Source organism: Rhinoraja longicauda, chromosome 16 (assembly GCF_053455715.1).
Source record: "Rhinoraja longicauda isolate Sanriku21f chromosome 16, sRhiLon1.1, whole genome shotgun sequence".
Lineage (NCBI taxonomy): Eukaryota > Metazoa > Chordata > Chondrichthyes > Rajiformes > Arhynchobatidae > Rhinoraja > Rhinoraja longicauda.
Genome location: NC_135968.1, coordinates 19,692,912 through 19,707,279, shown reverse-complemented (window position 1 = coordinate 19,707,279; position 14,368 = coordinate 19,692,912). Strand labels below are relative to the sequence as shown.

General features: G+C 48.1%; 1 protein-coding gene across 1 annotated transcript; it reads left to right on the top strand.

Annotated features, from left to right (window-relative positions):
• Window positions 1–1,439: 1,439 nt before the first annotated feature.
• borcs7 (BLOC-1 related complex subunit 7) lies at window positions 1,440–13,398 on the top strand. The gene is made up of 5 exons (XM_078413371.1): window positions 1,440–1,586; window positions 3,652–3,714; window positions 4,795–4,838; window positions 5,661–5,681; window positions 10,913–13,398. The coding sequence occupies exons 1-5, from the start codon at window positions 1,455–1,457 to the stop codon at window positions 10,962–10,964; spliced, it is 312 nt and encodes a 103-aa protein (XP_078269497.1). The 5' UTR covers window positions 1,440–1,454; the 3' UTR covers window positions 10,965–13,398.
• The last annotated feature ends 970 nt before the right edge of the window (window positions 13,399–14,368 follow it).

The following is a 14,368-nucleotide window of genomic DNA, read 5'->3' as shown; positions in this document are numbered from 1 at the left end:
TCCAGCACTCTGTGTCCAAGAGTCCGGCAAGCCACGCATGGCAAAATGAATCCCGGCGAGCCGTGGCCGTATCCCAATGGTAGGCCCACCCGGAGAGGGAATCCGCGGAGAGGAGGATGGAGGGAGACGGCGGCGGATGCTGGACAAAGGCCCTCATAAGAGAAAGTGGTGGGGGGGTCTTACCTTCTGCGCCCTCAAGGTCGGCTGTGGGAGGCGCCACACCACACCACCCCCCTCCCCTCAGGGAACAAGGGCTGAAGAGGGACGATGGTTTGTGGGATAACCGGAATGGAGGTGATGGCTCCAATGGGCCTTTATATACCATATCTGTAAAATGGTGCCAAAATAGGGCCTCTTGCATCCAGACTCAGTGGGCTGTTCTACACATTCTGTACTAACCAAGGGATTGTGCTTATGTATGACAACAGTTAGTGGGTACCCGAGCGCCAAGATTCCATTGTCCTGGGTTTGATCCTGACCTCATGTGTTGTTTACTTCAGAGATACAGCGAGGAAGCAGATCCTTCCTCGCCCACCGAGTCCAATGTTCACCTGTACACTAGTTCTGCCCTACACACTAGGGAAAATTTACAGAGGCCAATTAACCGTGGGAAACCAGAGCACCCGGAGAAAAACCCACGCAGTTTTTTTAGGCTTATGGTCTGCTTGTGTTCATTGTTCGGGGCATTGAGTGTAAGAGTCAGGAACTTTGGTCAGGCCGCATTTGGAGTATTGTGTTCAGTTCTGATCGCCCCATTTTATGGAGGCTTTGGTGAGGGTGCAGCAGAGGTTTACCGAAATGCTGAAACAAGGAACTACAACTTGGTTTACAAAAAAAGACACAAAGTGCAAAGACAGCGGATCAGGCAGCATCTTTTAGTTTAGTTCAGGGATACAGTGTGGAAACAGGCCCTATGGCCCACCAGCTCCATGCTGACCAGCGATCCCCACATTTTAACACTATCCTACACCTTCCCCCCTCTCCTCCTCCTCCTCCCCTTCCTCCCCCTCCTCCCCTCCCTCCCCCTCCTCCCCTCCCTCCCTCTCCCCCTCCCCTCCTCCTCCTGCCCTATCTCCTCCTCCTGCCCCATCTCCCCTGCCCATCCCCTCCCCTCCTCCCCCTCCTCCTCTTACCTCTCCCCTCCCCCCTCTCCCTCCCCCCCTCCCCCTCCCCTCCTACTCCCCCTCCCCTCCTACTCCCCCCTCTCCCTCCCCCTCCCCCTCCCCTCCTACTCCCCCTCCTCCCCCTCCCCCTCCCCCTGCCCCTCCTACTCCCCCCTCACTCCACCACCTCCCCCTGCCCCTCCTCTTCCCCTGCCCCTCCCCCTCCCCCTGCCCCTCCTCTTCACCTGCCCCTCCCCCTGCCCCTCCTCTTCCCCTGCCCCTCCCCCTGCCCCTCCTCTTCACCTGCCCCTCCCCCTGCCCCTCCTCCTTCCCCCTCACTCCACCGACAACATGGCGGCCGCTGAGCCGCAGGGCCGCTTCGGGCAGTCTGTGAAGGGGCTGCTCTCCGATAAAGTGTCCGTCTGCACCACCGACGTGATCGCCCTCACCAAGCAGATCCTGAAGGGGTCCCACAGCTCCGAGGTACCGCGGGGCGGGAGAGTGAGGGGGAGAGAGAGAGGTGGTGGGGAGGGGAAGAGAGGGGGGAGGGGAGAGAGGAGGGAGGGGGGGAAGGGGACGGGAGGGGAGGGGAAGGGAGGGGGGAGAGAGGAGGGAAGGGGGGAAGGGGACGAGAGAGGGGAGGGGAAGGGAGGGGGGAGAGAGGAGGGAAAGAGGGGGAGGGGAGGGGAAGGGAGGGGGGAGAGAGGAGGGAAGGAGGGAGGGGAAGAGAGGAGAGGAGGGAGGGGAAGAGAGGGGGAAGGGAAGAGAGGAGGGAGGGGAAGAGAGGGGGGAGGGGAAGAGAGGGGGGAGGGGAAGAGAGGGGAGGGGAAGAGGGGGGAGGGGAAGAGAGGGGGAAGGGAAGAGAGGAGGGAGGGGAAGAGAGGAGGGAGGGGAAGAGAGGAGGGAGGGGAAGAGAGGGGGGAGGGGAAGAGAGGGGGAGGGGGAAGAGAGGGGGGAGGGAAAGAGAGGAGGGAAGGAGGGGGAGGGGAAGAGAGGGAGGGGAGGGGAGGGGAAGGGAGGGGGGAGAGAGGAGGGAAGGGGGGAGGGGAAGAGAGGAGAGGAGGGAGGGGAAGAGAGGGGGAAGGGAAGAGAGGAGGGAGGGGAAGAGAGGGGGGAGGGGAAGAGAGGAGGGAGGGGAAGAGAGGGGGGAGGGAAAGAGAGGAGGGGGAGGGGAAGAGAGGGGAGGGGAAGAGAGGGGGGAGGGGAAGAGAGGGGGAAGGGAAGAGAGGAGGGAGGGGAAGAGAGGAGGGAGGGGAAGAGAGGAGGGAGGGGAAGAGAGGGGGGAGGGGAAGAGAGGGGGAGGGGGAAGAGAGGGGGGAGGGAAAGAGAGGAGGGGGAACAGAGGGGGGAGGGGAAGAGAGGAGGGAAGGGTGGGGCAAAGAGGAAGGAGGGGAAGAGAGGGAGAAGGGGGGAGGGGAAGGGAGCATGGGAGAGGGTTGGAGGGAGAAATAGGGAGAGGGAATGGGCGAAAGAGAGAGAGAGGAAAATGGGGGAGGGAGGAAGAAAGAGAGAAGATAGATGGGGAGAGAGGAGGGGAAGATAGGAAAGAGGTGGGGAAGGGAGAATGGGGGCGGGTGGAGTGGGATAGAGGAAGGGATTGAGCTCGTCAAGTTGATCCTGAAGGGGTTCCTCAGCTCTGAGTTACGGGGAGGGAGGGAGAATGGAGAGACAGGGAGGATGGAGGGTTGGGGTAGAGAGGAAGGGGAAGATGGGAGGGAGGTGAGGAAGGGGAATGGAAGAGTGGAGTGGGGAAGAGAATGGATGTGGTGAGAGGGAGGGGGTATGGCTGGAGAGGCGTATTAGACAATAGGTGCAGGAGGAGGCCATTCAGCCCTTCGAGCCAGCACCACCATTCAATGTGATCATGGCTGATCATTCTCAATCAGTACCCCATTCCTGCCTTCTCTCCATACCCCCTGAGTCCGCTATCATTAAGAGCTCTATCTGACTCTCTCTTGAAAGCATCCAGAGAATTGGCCTCCACTGCCTTCTGAGGCAGAGAATTCCACAGATTTACAAATCCCTGACTGAAAAAGTTTTTCCTCGTCTCCGTGTTGGGGCCGAGGGGTAGGGCAAGAGGGGGAGGGTTGGGGAGAAGGGGGCAGGGAAGGGGGAGGGTTGGGGAGAAGGGGGCAGGGAAGGGGGACGTGTTGGGTAGGGGAGAAGCGTGGTGCAAGGAAGGAGGAGATGTGGGAGGGGAAGGTTGGGGGAGAGGAGATTGCAAATTATTAATAGACAGCAGGAACTGCAGATGCTGGGATCTTGAGCAAAACACAAAGTGCTGTAGTTACTCAGTGCACCAGGCAACATCTGTAGAGGGAAATGGAATTCTGAAGTTGGGTCCCGACCCAAAACTTCGGCATTCCATTCACTCCACAGATGCTGCCTGACCTGTTGATTTACTTCGGCACTCTGTGTTTTGCTCAAGATTCCAGCATCAGCAGTTCTTTGTGTCTCGGAAATAAATGATCCTGACTACTTGTGCTTCTTGGCATTACATTACAGTGTGTAAGCAAGTAAATTCTGAGCTGATTTTCCATTTTTGCAGCTCCTTGGTCAGGCAGCTAGAAACATGGTGATGCAAGAAGACTCCATACTCCACTCCGAGGACGTAAGTAATTATCTGACAGATACAAGGATCTACAGATGCTGGAATCTTGCATAGAACACAAAGTGCTCAAGTAACTAAGCGTGTCAGGCAGTATCTCAGGTGACGTTTCGGGTCTGAAGAATGGTCGTCACCCGAAACGTCAACCATCCACATTCTCCAGAGATGGTGCCTGACCCGCTGAATTACTCCAGCACTTTGTTTTTTTTACTTCATCTTATTTCTCCCCCTCTCTGTCCAAATGCTAGCTGAGTATTTGTGTCATTCATAACTTCATAAGTTCTAGGAGCAGTATTAGGCCATTTGGCCATCAAGTCTACTCCACCATTCAACCATGGATGGTCTATTTGTTTCCCTTTCAAACCCATTCTGCTGCCTTCTCTCCATAACCTTTTATACACTCTAATCAGGAACCTATCAATCTCCACTTTAAAAATACCCAATGACTTGGCCTCCATCGCTGTCTATAGCAATGAATTCCACAGATTCGCCACCCTCTGACTAAAGGAATTCCTTCTCACCCTGTCACGTCACGTTTCCTACGTTACACTTACAAGTGATTCATAGGCCGTTTGTATTCTCATCTGAATCAAACATTGGTATCAGACTGATGTAAATGGCATAAGAGTTAAATTTTGTTCTTACTGAAATCTAAGTGAAGGTTGAACATTAATTAATTGAAGGTAGATATTGTGGTAACTGCTCCTTTAGGGAATTTCAAACAATCCATTTAAAAACAAGATGGATGACAACAGTTGACCTCCATATTGCCTGGCATCCATCAGACTTTAGTTTAGAGATACAGCGTGGAAACAGGCCCTTCGGCCCACCGAGTCCACGCCTACCAGCGATCACTCCGTACACTAGCTCTATCATATTCTGTGCAGACCGCACCCGTCGAACCGCTGTGCCACCCTAATCACTTATTCTTGCTGATATTTTCATGTTTTCACAACCCCGTGTTTCACGTGCATGAAAAGCATTGTGTGATTCAAAAACACGTAAATTAAACCTATAAGCGACTATACTATACTATATTGCTCAATAATGCTCTCTTCATTATTGTCTTTGTGTTTTGGGCAGAGTCTACGTAAAATGTCAATTATAACAACACACCTTCAGTACCAGTAAGTATCATTCCTTTTATATCTTGTCATTCCTGTCCATTCCCCCTCCCTTGATCCATTCCATCCCAACACAATTTCACACACCAATGCTACGTGGGCTTTGTGAAAAATGCACAGATGGGTTTCCTCACACATCTCAAATACATTTGTGGGTTAATTGGCTTCTGTAAATTGCCCCTCGTGTGTCGGAAATGGATGAGAAAATGTGATAACATAGAATGATTGAATACTGGTGATTGATGGATGGCATGGACTTGGTGGGTTGAAGGGCTTGTTTCCATGCTTAATTTTAGTTTAGTTTAGAGATACAGTGCGGAAACAAGCCCTTCGGCCCACCGAGTCCGCACCGACCAGCGATCCCCGCACATTCACACAATCCTACTACAAAGGACAATTTACGCATACACCAAGCCAATTAGCCTACATACATGTACATCTTTATGTGTGGGAGGAAACCGACGATTTTGGAGAAAACCCACGTGGTCACAGGGAGAACGTACAAACTCTGTACAGACAGCACCTGTAGTCTGGATCTAACCCGGGTCTCCGGTGCTGCCCTACCGTGCCGCTGTGTATCTAAACTAATCTGTGTTGTAACTGGCACATATTACTGCTCGTTCCTTTGTTCAGAAGGTAAAGACCAGTGTAAAATGGCTCCTTCCTATATGAGAAATTATTTACCTTATAAAGAATTGAAAATAAAATAAAATAATTTTTATTTGAAATGCATTTTATGTCAAATATAAAATATACTACATTTGGTTTCTAAGTTAATACATTTACTAAGTATCTGAGTTTCTAAGTTCATTTTGTCTTTTACAGACAGGAGGCTATACAGAAAAAGTAAGTATTACCAGCACTGCATTGGTATGAACTCTACTCTAATTAAAATATTCCTCTTTGTGCTTATTGTTCATCTTTTTGTCACTGGGCTTGAATCATTCCTCTCTCAAATACTCTGCTTTTCCCTTGAGCATGCCAAAGTGGATTCCCTCATATTTAACCACATTATTCTATCTACCATTTTCCCACCCCCTCAGCTCGTCCATCTCCCCATGAACCCTCTTTAAATCATCCTCCTGTATTCACGTCCCACCTAGTTTAGTATGAGCAAATTTCGAAACATGACTTTCTGTTCCCTCAGCCAAATTATTGATATGAGGAGCTCAGACTCACTCGCTGATCACTATTTGCTGACCTACTGCACAGTGGTGCAGTGATAGAGTTGCTGCTTACAATCCCAGAGACCCGGGTTCCATCCAGACCACGGGTGCTGCCTGTGCGGAGTTTGTACATTCTCCCTGTGACCGAGTGGGTTTTCTCTGGGTGCTCCAGTTTCCTACCACACTCCAAAGGCGTACAGGTTTGTAGGTTAATTGGCTTCAGTAAAAATTGTCTCTATCCAAAATTGTAAATTGTCCCTCATGTGTAGTGTATGGGATGATTGCTGGTTGGCGTGGACTCAGTGAGCCGATAGGCATGTTTCCACACTGTATCACTAAAATCTAAGTAAAGTCTATTTTTAAAATAATCTATTCCGACTCATTTTTTAATGTCCAAAAAACAATTCCCTGTATACCCATGTGCCTCTCTTTATCTGCTTCCACCACCACCCTTAGCAGCATATTCCGGTCACCTACCACAGTCAGTGTGAAACTAGCCCTTACATTCGATGTCCCGATGTGCAATCACTCTTTCTTGAATTCCATTTGAGTCAAGAATGTTTTATTGCCATATGTCCCAGAACAGAATAATTAAATTCTTACTTGTGGAACAATGAAATTTCTACTTGCAGCAGCAATATATATTATATATATATAACAGCAATAGTGCAAAAATAGTACAAAACAATGCCCCCAAGTCTATGTGGTTTGGAGCTTATTTGGAAGTTGCGGTGTTTAATAGGCTGTTGGGATGAAACTGATCCTGAACCTGGACATTACAGTTTTCAGTCTCCTATACCTTCTTCCCAATGGCAGGGGTTAAATGAGAGCATGCCTGGGGTGGTGTGGTTCTCTGATGATACTAGTTGCCTTTTTTGAGGTAGCGACTCCTGTAGATCCCTTTGATGGTGGGGAGGTCAGTACCTTTTGATGGACTGGGCAACCTGTAGAAGGGTTCCGACCCGAAATGTCAGTCATCCTTTTTCTCCAGAAATGCTGCCTGACCCGCTGAGTTACTCCAGCTCTTTGTGTTGATCTTTGGTATAAACCAGCATCTGCAGTTCCTTTCCACACATGGACTGGGCAGTGTTCACCATTTTGTAAAGTTCAATAATTCAATAGTGCTTTATTTGTACATATGCAATTGCACAGTGAATTTTTTTTTGTTGCATATATTACACATGCAGGTGCCGCCATTATTCAATGGCCCACACGATCGATGTACTGGAGCAGTTCCTATGAACCGACGTCCCTCTTTTTGCATCTGCTTTATTCCTGGGTATTCGAGTTGCAAATGCGGGCAGTGATGCAACCCGTCAATATGCTGGTCCTCCATACATTTGCAATTTCTCCATCCATTTCTGTAGGTGGTCTATATCCAGCTGTATACTTTGTCAGTCTTCCCCGCTGTCTCCAACTCCAGCAAGTTCAATAGTGCACAAAACGCTTCGTCCACCAAATATATGTTTGGTTTCCTAACGCAGTGATAAACATATTATGGATAGACAAATGTTCTACTGCATGTCTTACAGACCTTAGTGGGAATGTTGTAAAGTTGGGAACATGTCAGCACAGTTTGCAGGTTGACCTTCTATTCCAGATTTATGGTTCAAGATATTTTCACTTTTTTTCAACACAATGTGAGCTCCCTGCAGCTTCTTGCCAGAGTAGATAAGGAAAGAGAACAGGCTGACGGCCACCCAGAGAGGGAGGCAACATCTGGTGGCCAACGATTGATGTTCCCCGACTGTGCATGAGGAGGGAAGGTCATTCCACAGGTGGCTTATCACCATCGTAACAAGATGTTCCGCGGCTCCGTGTTTGCGATCCGCTCTCTCTCAGGATGTTCCCAACCCGCCCAATGTTTTCTCACGATCTCCAGCTGTTCACATGTTGTGAGTGGTTTCAATTCATGCGGGCGGCACAGTTGTGCAGCTGGTAGAACCGCTGCCTCACACCGCCAGAGACCTGGGTTCCATCCTGACTTCGGGTGCTGTCCGTGTGATGTTTGCACCCTTCTCCCTGTGATCGCGCGGGTTTCTTCCGGGTGCTTCAGTTTCCTCCCGCGTACCAAAGGCGTGCGAGTTTGTAGGTTAATAGGCCCTCTAAATTGCCTCTAGTGTACAGGGAGTGGATGCGAAAGTGAGATAACATAAAACTACTGGGAACAGGGAATCAATGAATGGCGTGGACTCGGCAGGCCTGTTTCTATGCTGTATCAGTAAACTAAACACTCCAAATATCAGCAATTTGCATTGTAAAACATTCCTAGGTGTCCCACAGGAGAATGATCAAACGTTTGCCACTGACCTACATAAAACATTAGATCAGGCTACCACAAGGTTGGCCAAAGAGAATTCACAAGGAACTGCAGTTGTGGAATCTTCGCTCATCCCTTCCCACCCAAACTCTCCCTCCCCAGCTACTTTCTCCCACAGGAGGTGTAAAACCTGTTCTTATACCTCCTTCCCACCTCCATCCAGGGACCCCATAAGTTCTTCCAAATGAGACAGAGGTTCACGTGCACCTCCCCTAACTTCATCTGCTGCATCTGATGTTCCTGATGTGGCCCCCTGTACATCAGTGAGACCAACCAAACACTTGGTGACCATTTCACAGAAATATTGCGCTCAGTCCGCTGAGGCCTAATGAATCTCCCGATTGCTAACTACTTTAACTCCCCTTCCCATTCCTATATTGTCCTTTCTGGCCTGGGCCTTCCCCATTGCCAGAGTGAGGCCACATGCAAACTGGAGGAACAGCACTCATATTTCACTTGGTAGCTTACAACTCAATGGCATGAACAGAATTCTCCAATATTAACTTCTATGAATACCTCCCCGTCCCCCCTATTTTTACCCCCACTCCCTTCCCCTGAACCCCGGCTGACCTTGCACCAGTTTCTTCCCCCTCCCCCACTAAAAGTCCATTAAGTAGCTTCACATTTCGCAGTCTGTATCCCTCTTGGACTCACACCAGTTTCGATCCAACAATCAGTCTGAAGAAGGGTCTCGATCCGAAACGTCGCCCATTCCTTCTCTCCTGAGATGCTGCCTGACCTGCTGAGTTACTCCAGCATTTTGTGAATAAGTACCTTCGATTTGTACCAGCATCTGCAGTTATTTTCTTATTTATTCACAAAATGCTGGAGTAACTCAGCAGGTCAGGCAGCATCTCGGGAGAGAAGGAATGGGTAACGTTTCGGGTCGAGACCCTTCTTCAGATTGATGTCAGGGGGGCGGGACAAAGGAAAGATATAGGTGGAGACAGGAAGATAGAGGGAGATCTAGGAAGGAGGAGGGGAAGGGAGGGACAGAGGAACTATCTAAAGTTGGAGAAGTCGATGTTCATACCACTGGGCTGCAAACTGCCCAGGCGAAGAATTAGGTGCTGTTCCTCCAATTCCCGGTGGGCCTCACTACGGCACTGGAGGAGGCCCATGACAGAAAGGTCAGACTGGGAATGGGAGGGGGAGTTGGTGCTCGGCCACCGGGAGATCAGTTTGGTTAATGCGGACCGAGCGCAGGTGTTCAGCGAAGCGATCGCCGAGCCTGCGCTTGGTATACCTTGCCTGAGGTCATCTGTTTTCAGCCTTCATTTCTCCTGCCTCTTTCTGCTTCCATTTATTACGCTTCTCTCCCTATTCTAATCAGTCTGAAGAAGGGTCCAGACCCGAAACGTCACCTATCCATTTTCTCCAGAGGTGTTGCCTGACCCTCTGAGTTACTCCAGCACTTGGAGTCTATCTTTGGTATAAACCAGCATCTGCAGTTCCTTTTTATTTCCCCATGCCTTCTGCGATGGGTCAAGCAGTTCTGGAGAGCTTTTACCCATGAGCTGTATAAAGAGATTGCATCCTTGGTATTGGTCATTTTAAGCATGTTACCAGGATGATTTTTTTTAGCTGTGAGGAGATATTAGATATATCATATCATATCATATATATACAGCCGGAAACAGGCCTTTTCGGCCCTCCAAGTCCGTGCCGCCCAGTGATCCCCGTACATTAACACTATCCTACACCCACTAGGGACAATTTTTACATTTACCCAGCCAATTAACCTACATACCTGTACGTCTTTGGAGTGTGGGAGGAAACCGAAGATCTCGGAGAAAACCCACGCAGGTCACGGGGAGAACGTACAAACTCCTTACAGTGCAGCACCCGTAGTCAGGATCGAACCTGAGTCTCCGGTGCTGCATTCGCTGTAAAGCAGCAACTCTACCGCTGCGCTACCGTGCCGCCAGGCTGGGGTTGCATTGTATGGAGCTGAGGAGACACTTACTTGAGTTGAGTTAAATGATGAGACAACAGGTTTGTAAACACCATACTCAATAGATAATATCATAAACAAAGAAAAGTTCAATTTCTAAATAAAGCCAATAATTTCTAAATAAACCCAATAAAGCACGAGGTCCTTAGTGCAACCAAGGCAGTTTGTAGTTCGGCCTAGAAATTTTAAAAGATTTTTGTTCATACATGAAACAGGTATTTAATATATATTTACTTTGTCATCTGTACAATGAATAATGCAAAATTAAATCAGAGCGGAAAGAACGATTCTGTTATTTGAGTTTAGTTCATTGTCACATGTACCGAGGTACAGTGAAAAGCCTTTGTTGCGTGCTAACCAGTCAGTGGAAAGACAATATTTGATTACAATCAAGCCATCCACAGTGTACAGTTACATGATAAAGTGAATAATGTTTAGTGCAAAATAAAGTCCAGTGCAGTCCGATCAAAGATAGTCTGAGGGTCTCCAATGAGGTAGCTAGTATCTCAGGACTGCTCTCTAGTTGCTGGTGGGCTGGTGCAGATGCCTGATAGCAGCATTTGAATGACCATTGATGTGAAAGCATATTACCAGGTTAAATATAAATGGGTTTTCCTGCTCTCAAATGTTTCAATAGCGTTGAACTTTCTACAAACCTTCAGGACCAGCTGAAGCATCTACTAAAGTGAACTGGAAGATGACAAGATCACTATTCACAGGAGATGAAGACCTTGCTTGGAATTTAGGGGAAGAGAGGTGGAAGGAGAGTGCGGTGTGCACTCACAACAAGGATCGTGGATGTTGCATCTTCATTGAGCTCTAAAAGGCAACAACCAGAACCTTACCAAGTGTGGGGTTAGACCTTCTACTGCTCACGAATGCTCAGCGGTTTCTGAACTTGAACGCATAATGTGTTTGAAGTCTGAAGAAGGGACCCGACTCGAAACATCACCTATCCATGTCCTCCAGATATGCTGCCTGACCCGCTGAGTTACTCCAACAACTTGTGTCCTTTTGTATAAACCAGCATCTGCTGTTCCTTGTTTCCACATAATGTAGTCATTGGTGTTCATAACTTTGCAAGTTGTAGGAGCAGAATTAGGCCATTCAGCCCATCCTGTCTACTCTGTCATTCAATCATGGCCGATCTATCATTCTCACTCAGCCCCATTGTTGAAAAGGTGTAAAAAGAAACTTATAGTGAGATTGTCAGTGGTTCATTGTTGCTGTTGTATGTTGAGGGTGAATCTTAAAACACATTTGTGGTCTTTTAATGTTCATTATGTTTGGAATACCAGCACAAGATCCTGTGTTACCTTCAAGTCCATCATTATTGGTTGATATTGACTGTTATATTGTTCAGTGGTACTTCATTTGTCACAAATCCAACTGCACAGTAAAATTCTTTTTGCATATTTATACATGCAGGTGCCGCCATATTTTAGCACCATTTACAAAGTCCAGTCGACCTGCCTGCTTGATGTGCTGGTGGGGGCAGTTCCCGTGAACCAACGTCCCTCTCCCGGCCCGGCCACCTTTGTGTCCAGGCGGCACCTCCTGCAGCCAACCTTGAAGGCGCTGGAGGCATTACCCCGGTTCACCCCCCCCCCTCTCGGTTCACCCACCGACCGGCCCTTGCTCCTCACATCCAACTCCAGCTCCCTCCCGGTACTGACAAGCGTTCAGGCGGGTCCCGCCAACCGACGAGCCATTCTATCGGTCTACTTTCCATTGACGCATCTGGCAGTCTTAGCCTAGAATTATTTTAGAATCGATTTGTAATTAATTGTCTGTGTCCCATCAATGCCTATATGCTAGATGGCCATGGATCCATCTTGATGTCCCAACCTGAAATGTCACCTGTCCAAAGAAAGACACAAAATGCAGAAGTAACTCCGGTCAGGCAGCATTCTGGAGAACATGGGTGAGTGTTGTTTCAGGTTGGGACTCTTCTTTGTTACCTGTCCATGTTCTCCAAGGATGCTGCCTGACCCGCTGAGTTACCCCAGCACTTTGTCCTTTTTGTAAATCCATATCCTTGTTTCTACATGTACGTATACCCACCATACTGTTAACACATGCGGTCAATTCACCATGGGGAATTATAAGTTTAATGTAAGCTCAAAGTTGCAATATTGTACTGAACATTTATTGGAATTAATACTGCTTTGTGAAAGGATCTTTGAAAGTTTATTACATTTATTGTGCATACTATGCTGTTGTATAGTTGCCTGCATTTCTTAAGTGGACATGTTGTTTACATGTCACATCAACCTTCAGTTGGATAGCTAAGAGGTGTCCCTCCACATAGTAATCTACTGGCAGGTTTTGTATCTGTGTTTGTCCCTCCGTGCTCTAGTGTTGATTTTGACCCTTGCTGCCTGTACATAGCTGCAACCAGGATCTCCACTTGTCTTCGGCTTGTGCAACAGCAAGTGTTTACAATGCATCAAAGGATGCATAACGTTATACTGTGGCTTCTGTAAACTAGTATCCTAGAAAAGTATAAATCAAATAGGGCGGCACAGTGGTGCAGCGGTAGCATTGCTGCTTACAGCGTCAGAGACCCGGTTTCGATTCTGACTACAGGTGCTGTCTGTATGGAGTTTGTACGTTCTCCCCGTGACCATGTGGGTTCTCTCCAGGTGCTCCGGTTTCCTCCCACACTCCAAAGATGTGCACGTTTGTAGTGGCTTCTATACATTGTAAATTGTCCCTAGTTTGTAGGATAGTGCTAGTGTATGGAATGATCGCTGGTTGGCGTGGACTCACTGGGCCAAAGGGCCAGTTTCCATGCTGTATCTCTACTTTATCTGTATCTCACTGTTGTAGAGTTGCTTGTATTACATTTATTAAAGCAAGTGTGTAAAATGTTCTTTTTTTTTCTCCGTGTTTCTGAACTTTGTTTTTTTGTGTTAAACGGGTGTGATTTTTAATCAAGACCTCTCTCAAAGCACAATGTTCTGGAGTAACTCAGGTGGCATCTCTGGAGAAAAATATGGATGACATTTTGGGGTGGGACCCTTTTTCAGACCTTCCTTCCTGACCCAAAATGTCACCCATCCATGTTCTCCAGAGATGCTGCCTGACCCTCTGAGTTATACCAGCACTTTGTGCTTTTTTGTGCTCAAGAGTTCCAGCATCTGCAGTTCCTTGTGTCTACTTTGCCTCTCAGAAGTAGTACTGGGATGAATCTATCAATGTTACCAGCTGACGTGACGGTGTTTGTGGAATTTTTCCCAGCCTGGGAAGTGTATCTGAGAACAAAACAGGAAACTTAATTGACTGCTACTTCTCAATTGCCACCAGAATTTTATTAGTTTAGTTCAGAGATGGAACATGGAAACAGGTCTTTCAACCCACCAGGTCCACGCCAACCATCGATCACCCGTTCACACTAATTCTATGTTATCCCACTTTCACTACTCATCAGGGGCAATTTACAGAGTCCAATTAAGCTACAAACCCTTGTGTCTTTGGGATATAGGGGGAAACTGCAGCACCTGGAGGAAACCCACACGGTCACAGGGAGAACGTGCAAGCTACACACAGACAGCACCTGACGTCAAGATCGAACCTGGGTCTCTGGCGCTGTGAGGCAGCAGTTCTATCGCTGTGTCACCCAAACTTCAGCGGTCAGATTTTAGCGTATAGTTTGATTGAAACTGCTCGATATCAGGCACCTGTAGCATTAAGTTTATAAGTTATAGAAGCAGAATTAGGCTATTCAGCCCATCAAATTTACTCCACCATTCAATCATGGTTGATCTATCTTTTTCTCAACTCCATTCTCCAGCCTTCTCCCCATAACCCCTGAGACCTTTACTAATTAAGAATCTGTCAATCAGCTGTCTGCGGCAATAGATTCCACAGATTCACCAGCCTCTCACTAAAGAAATCCCTCTTCACTAAAGGTACGTCCTTTTATTCAGAGTCTATGGCCTCTGGTCCTAGACTCTCCCACTAGGGAAACATCCTCTCCACATCCACGTTTATTAGTTTCTCTAACTAACTTAGTTTCTCCACAGATGCTGCTTGACCTGACGTGAGTGTTTCTGGTGTTTTCTGTTTTGCTTTTAGGAGGGAATTTATT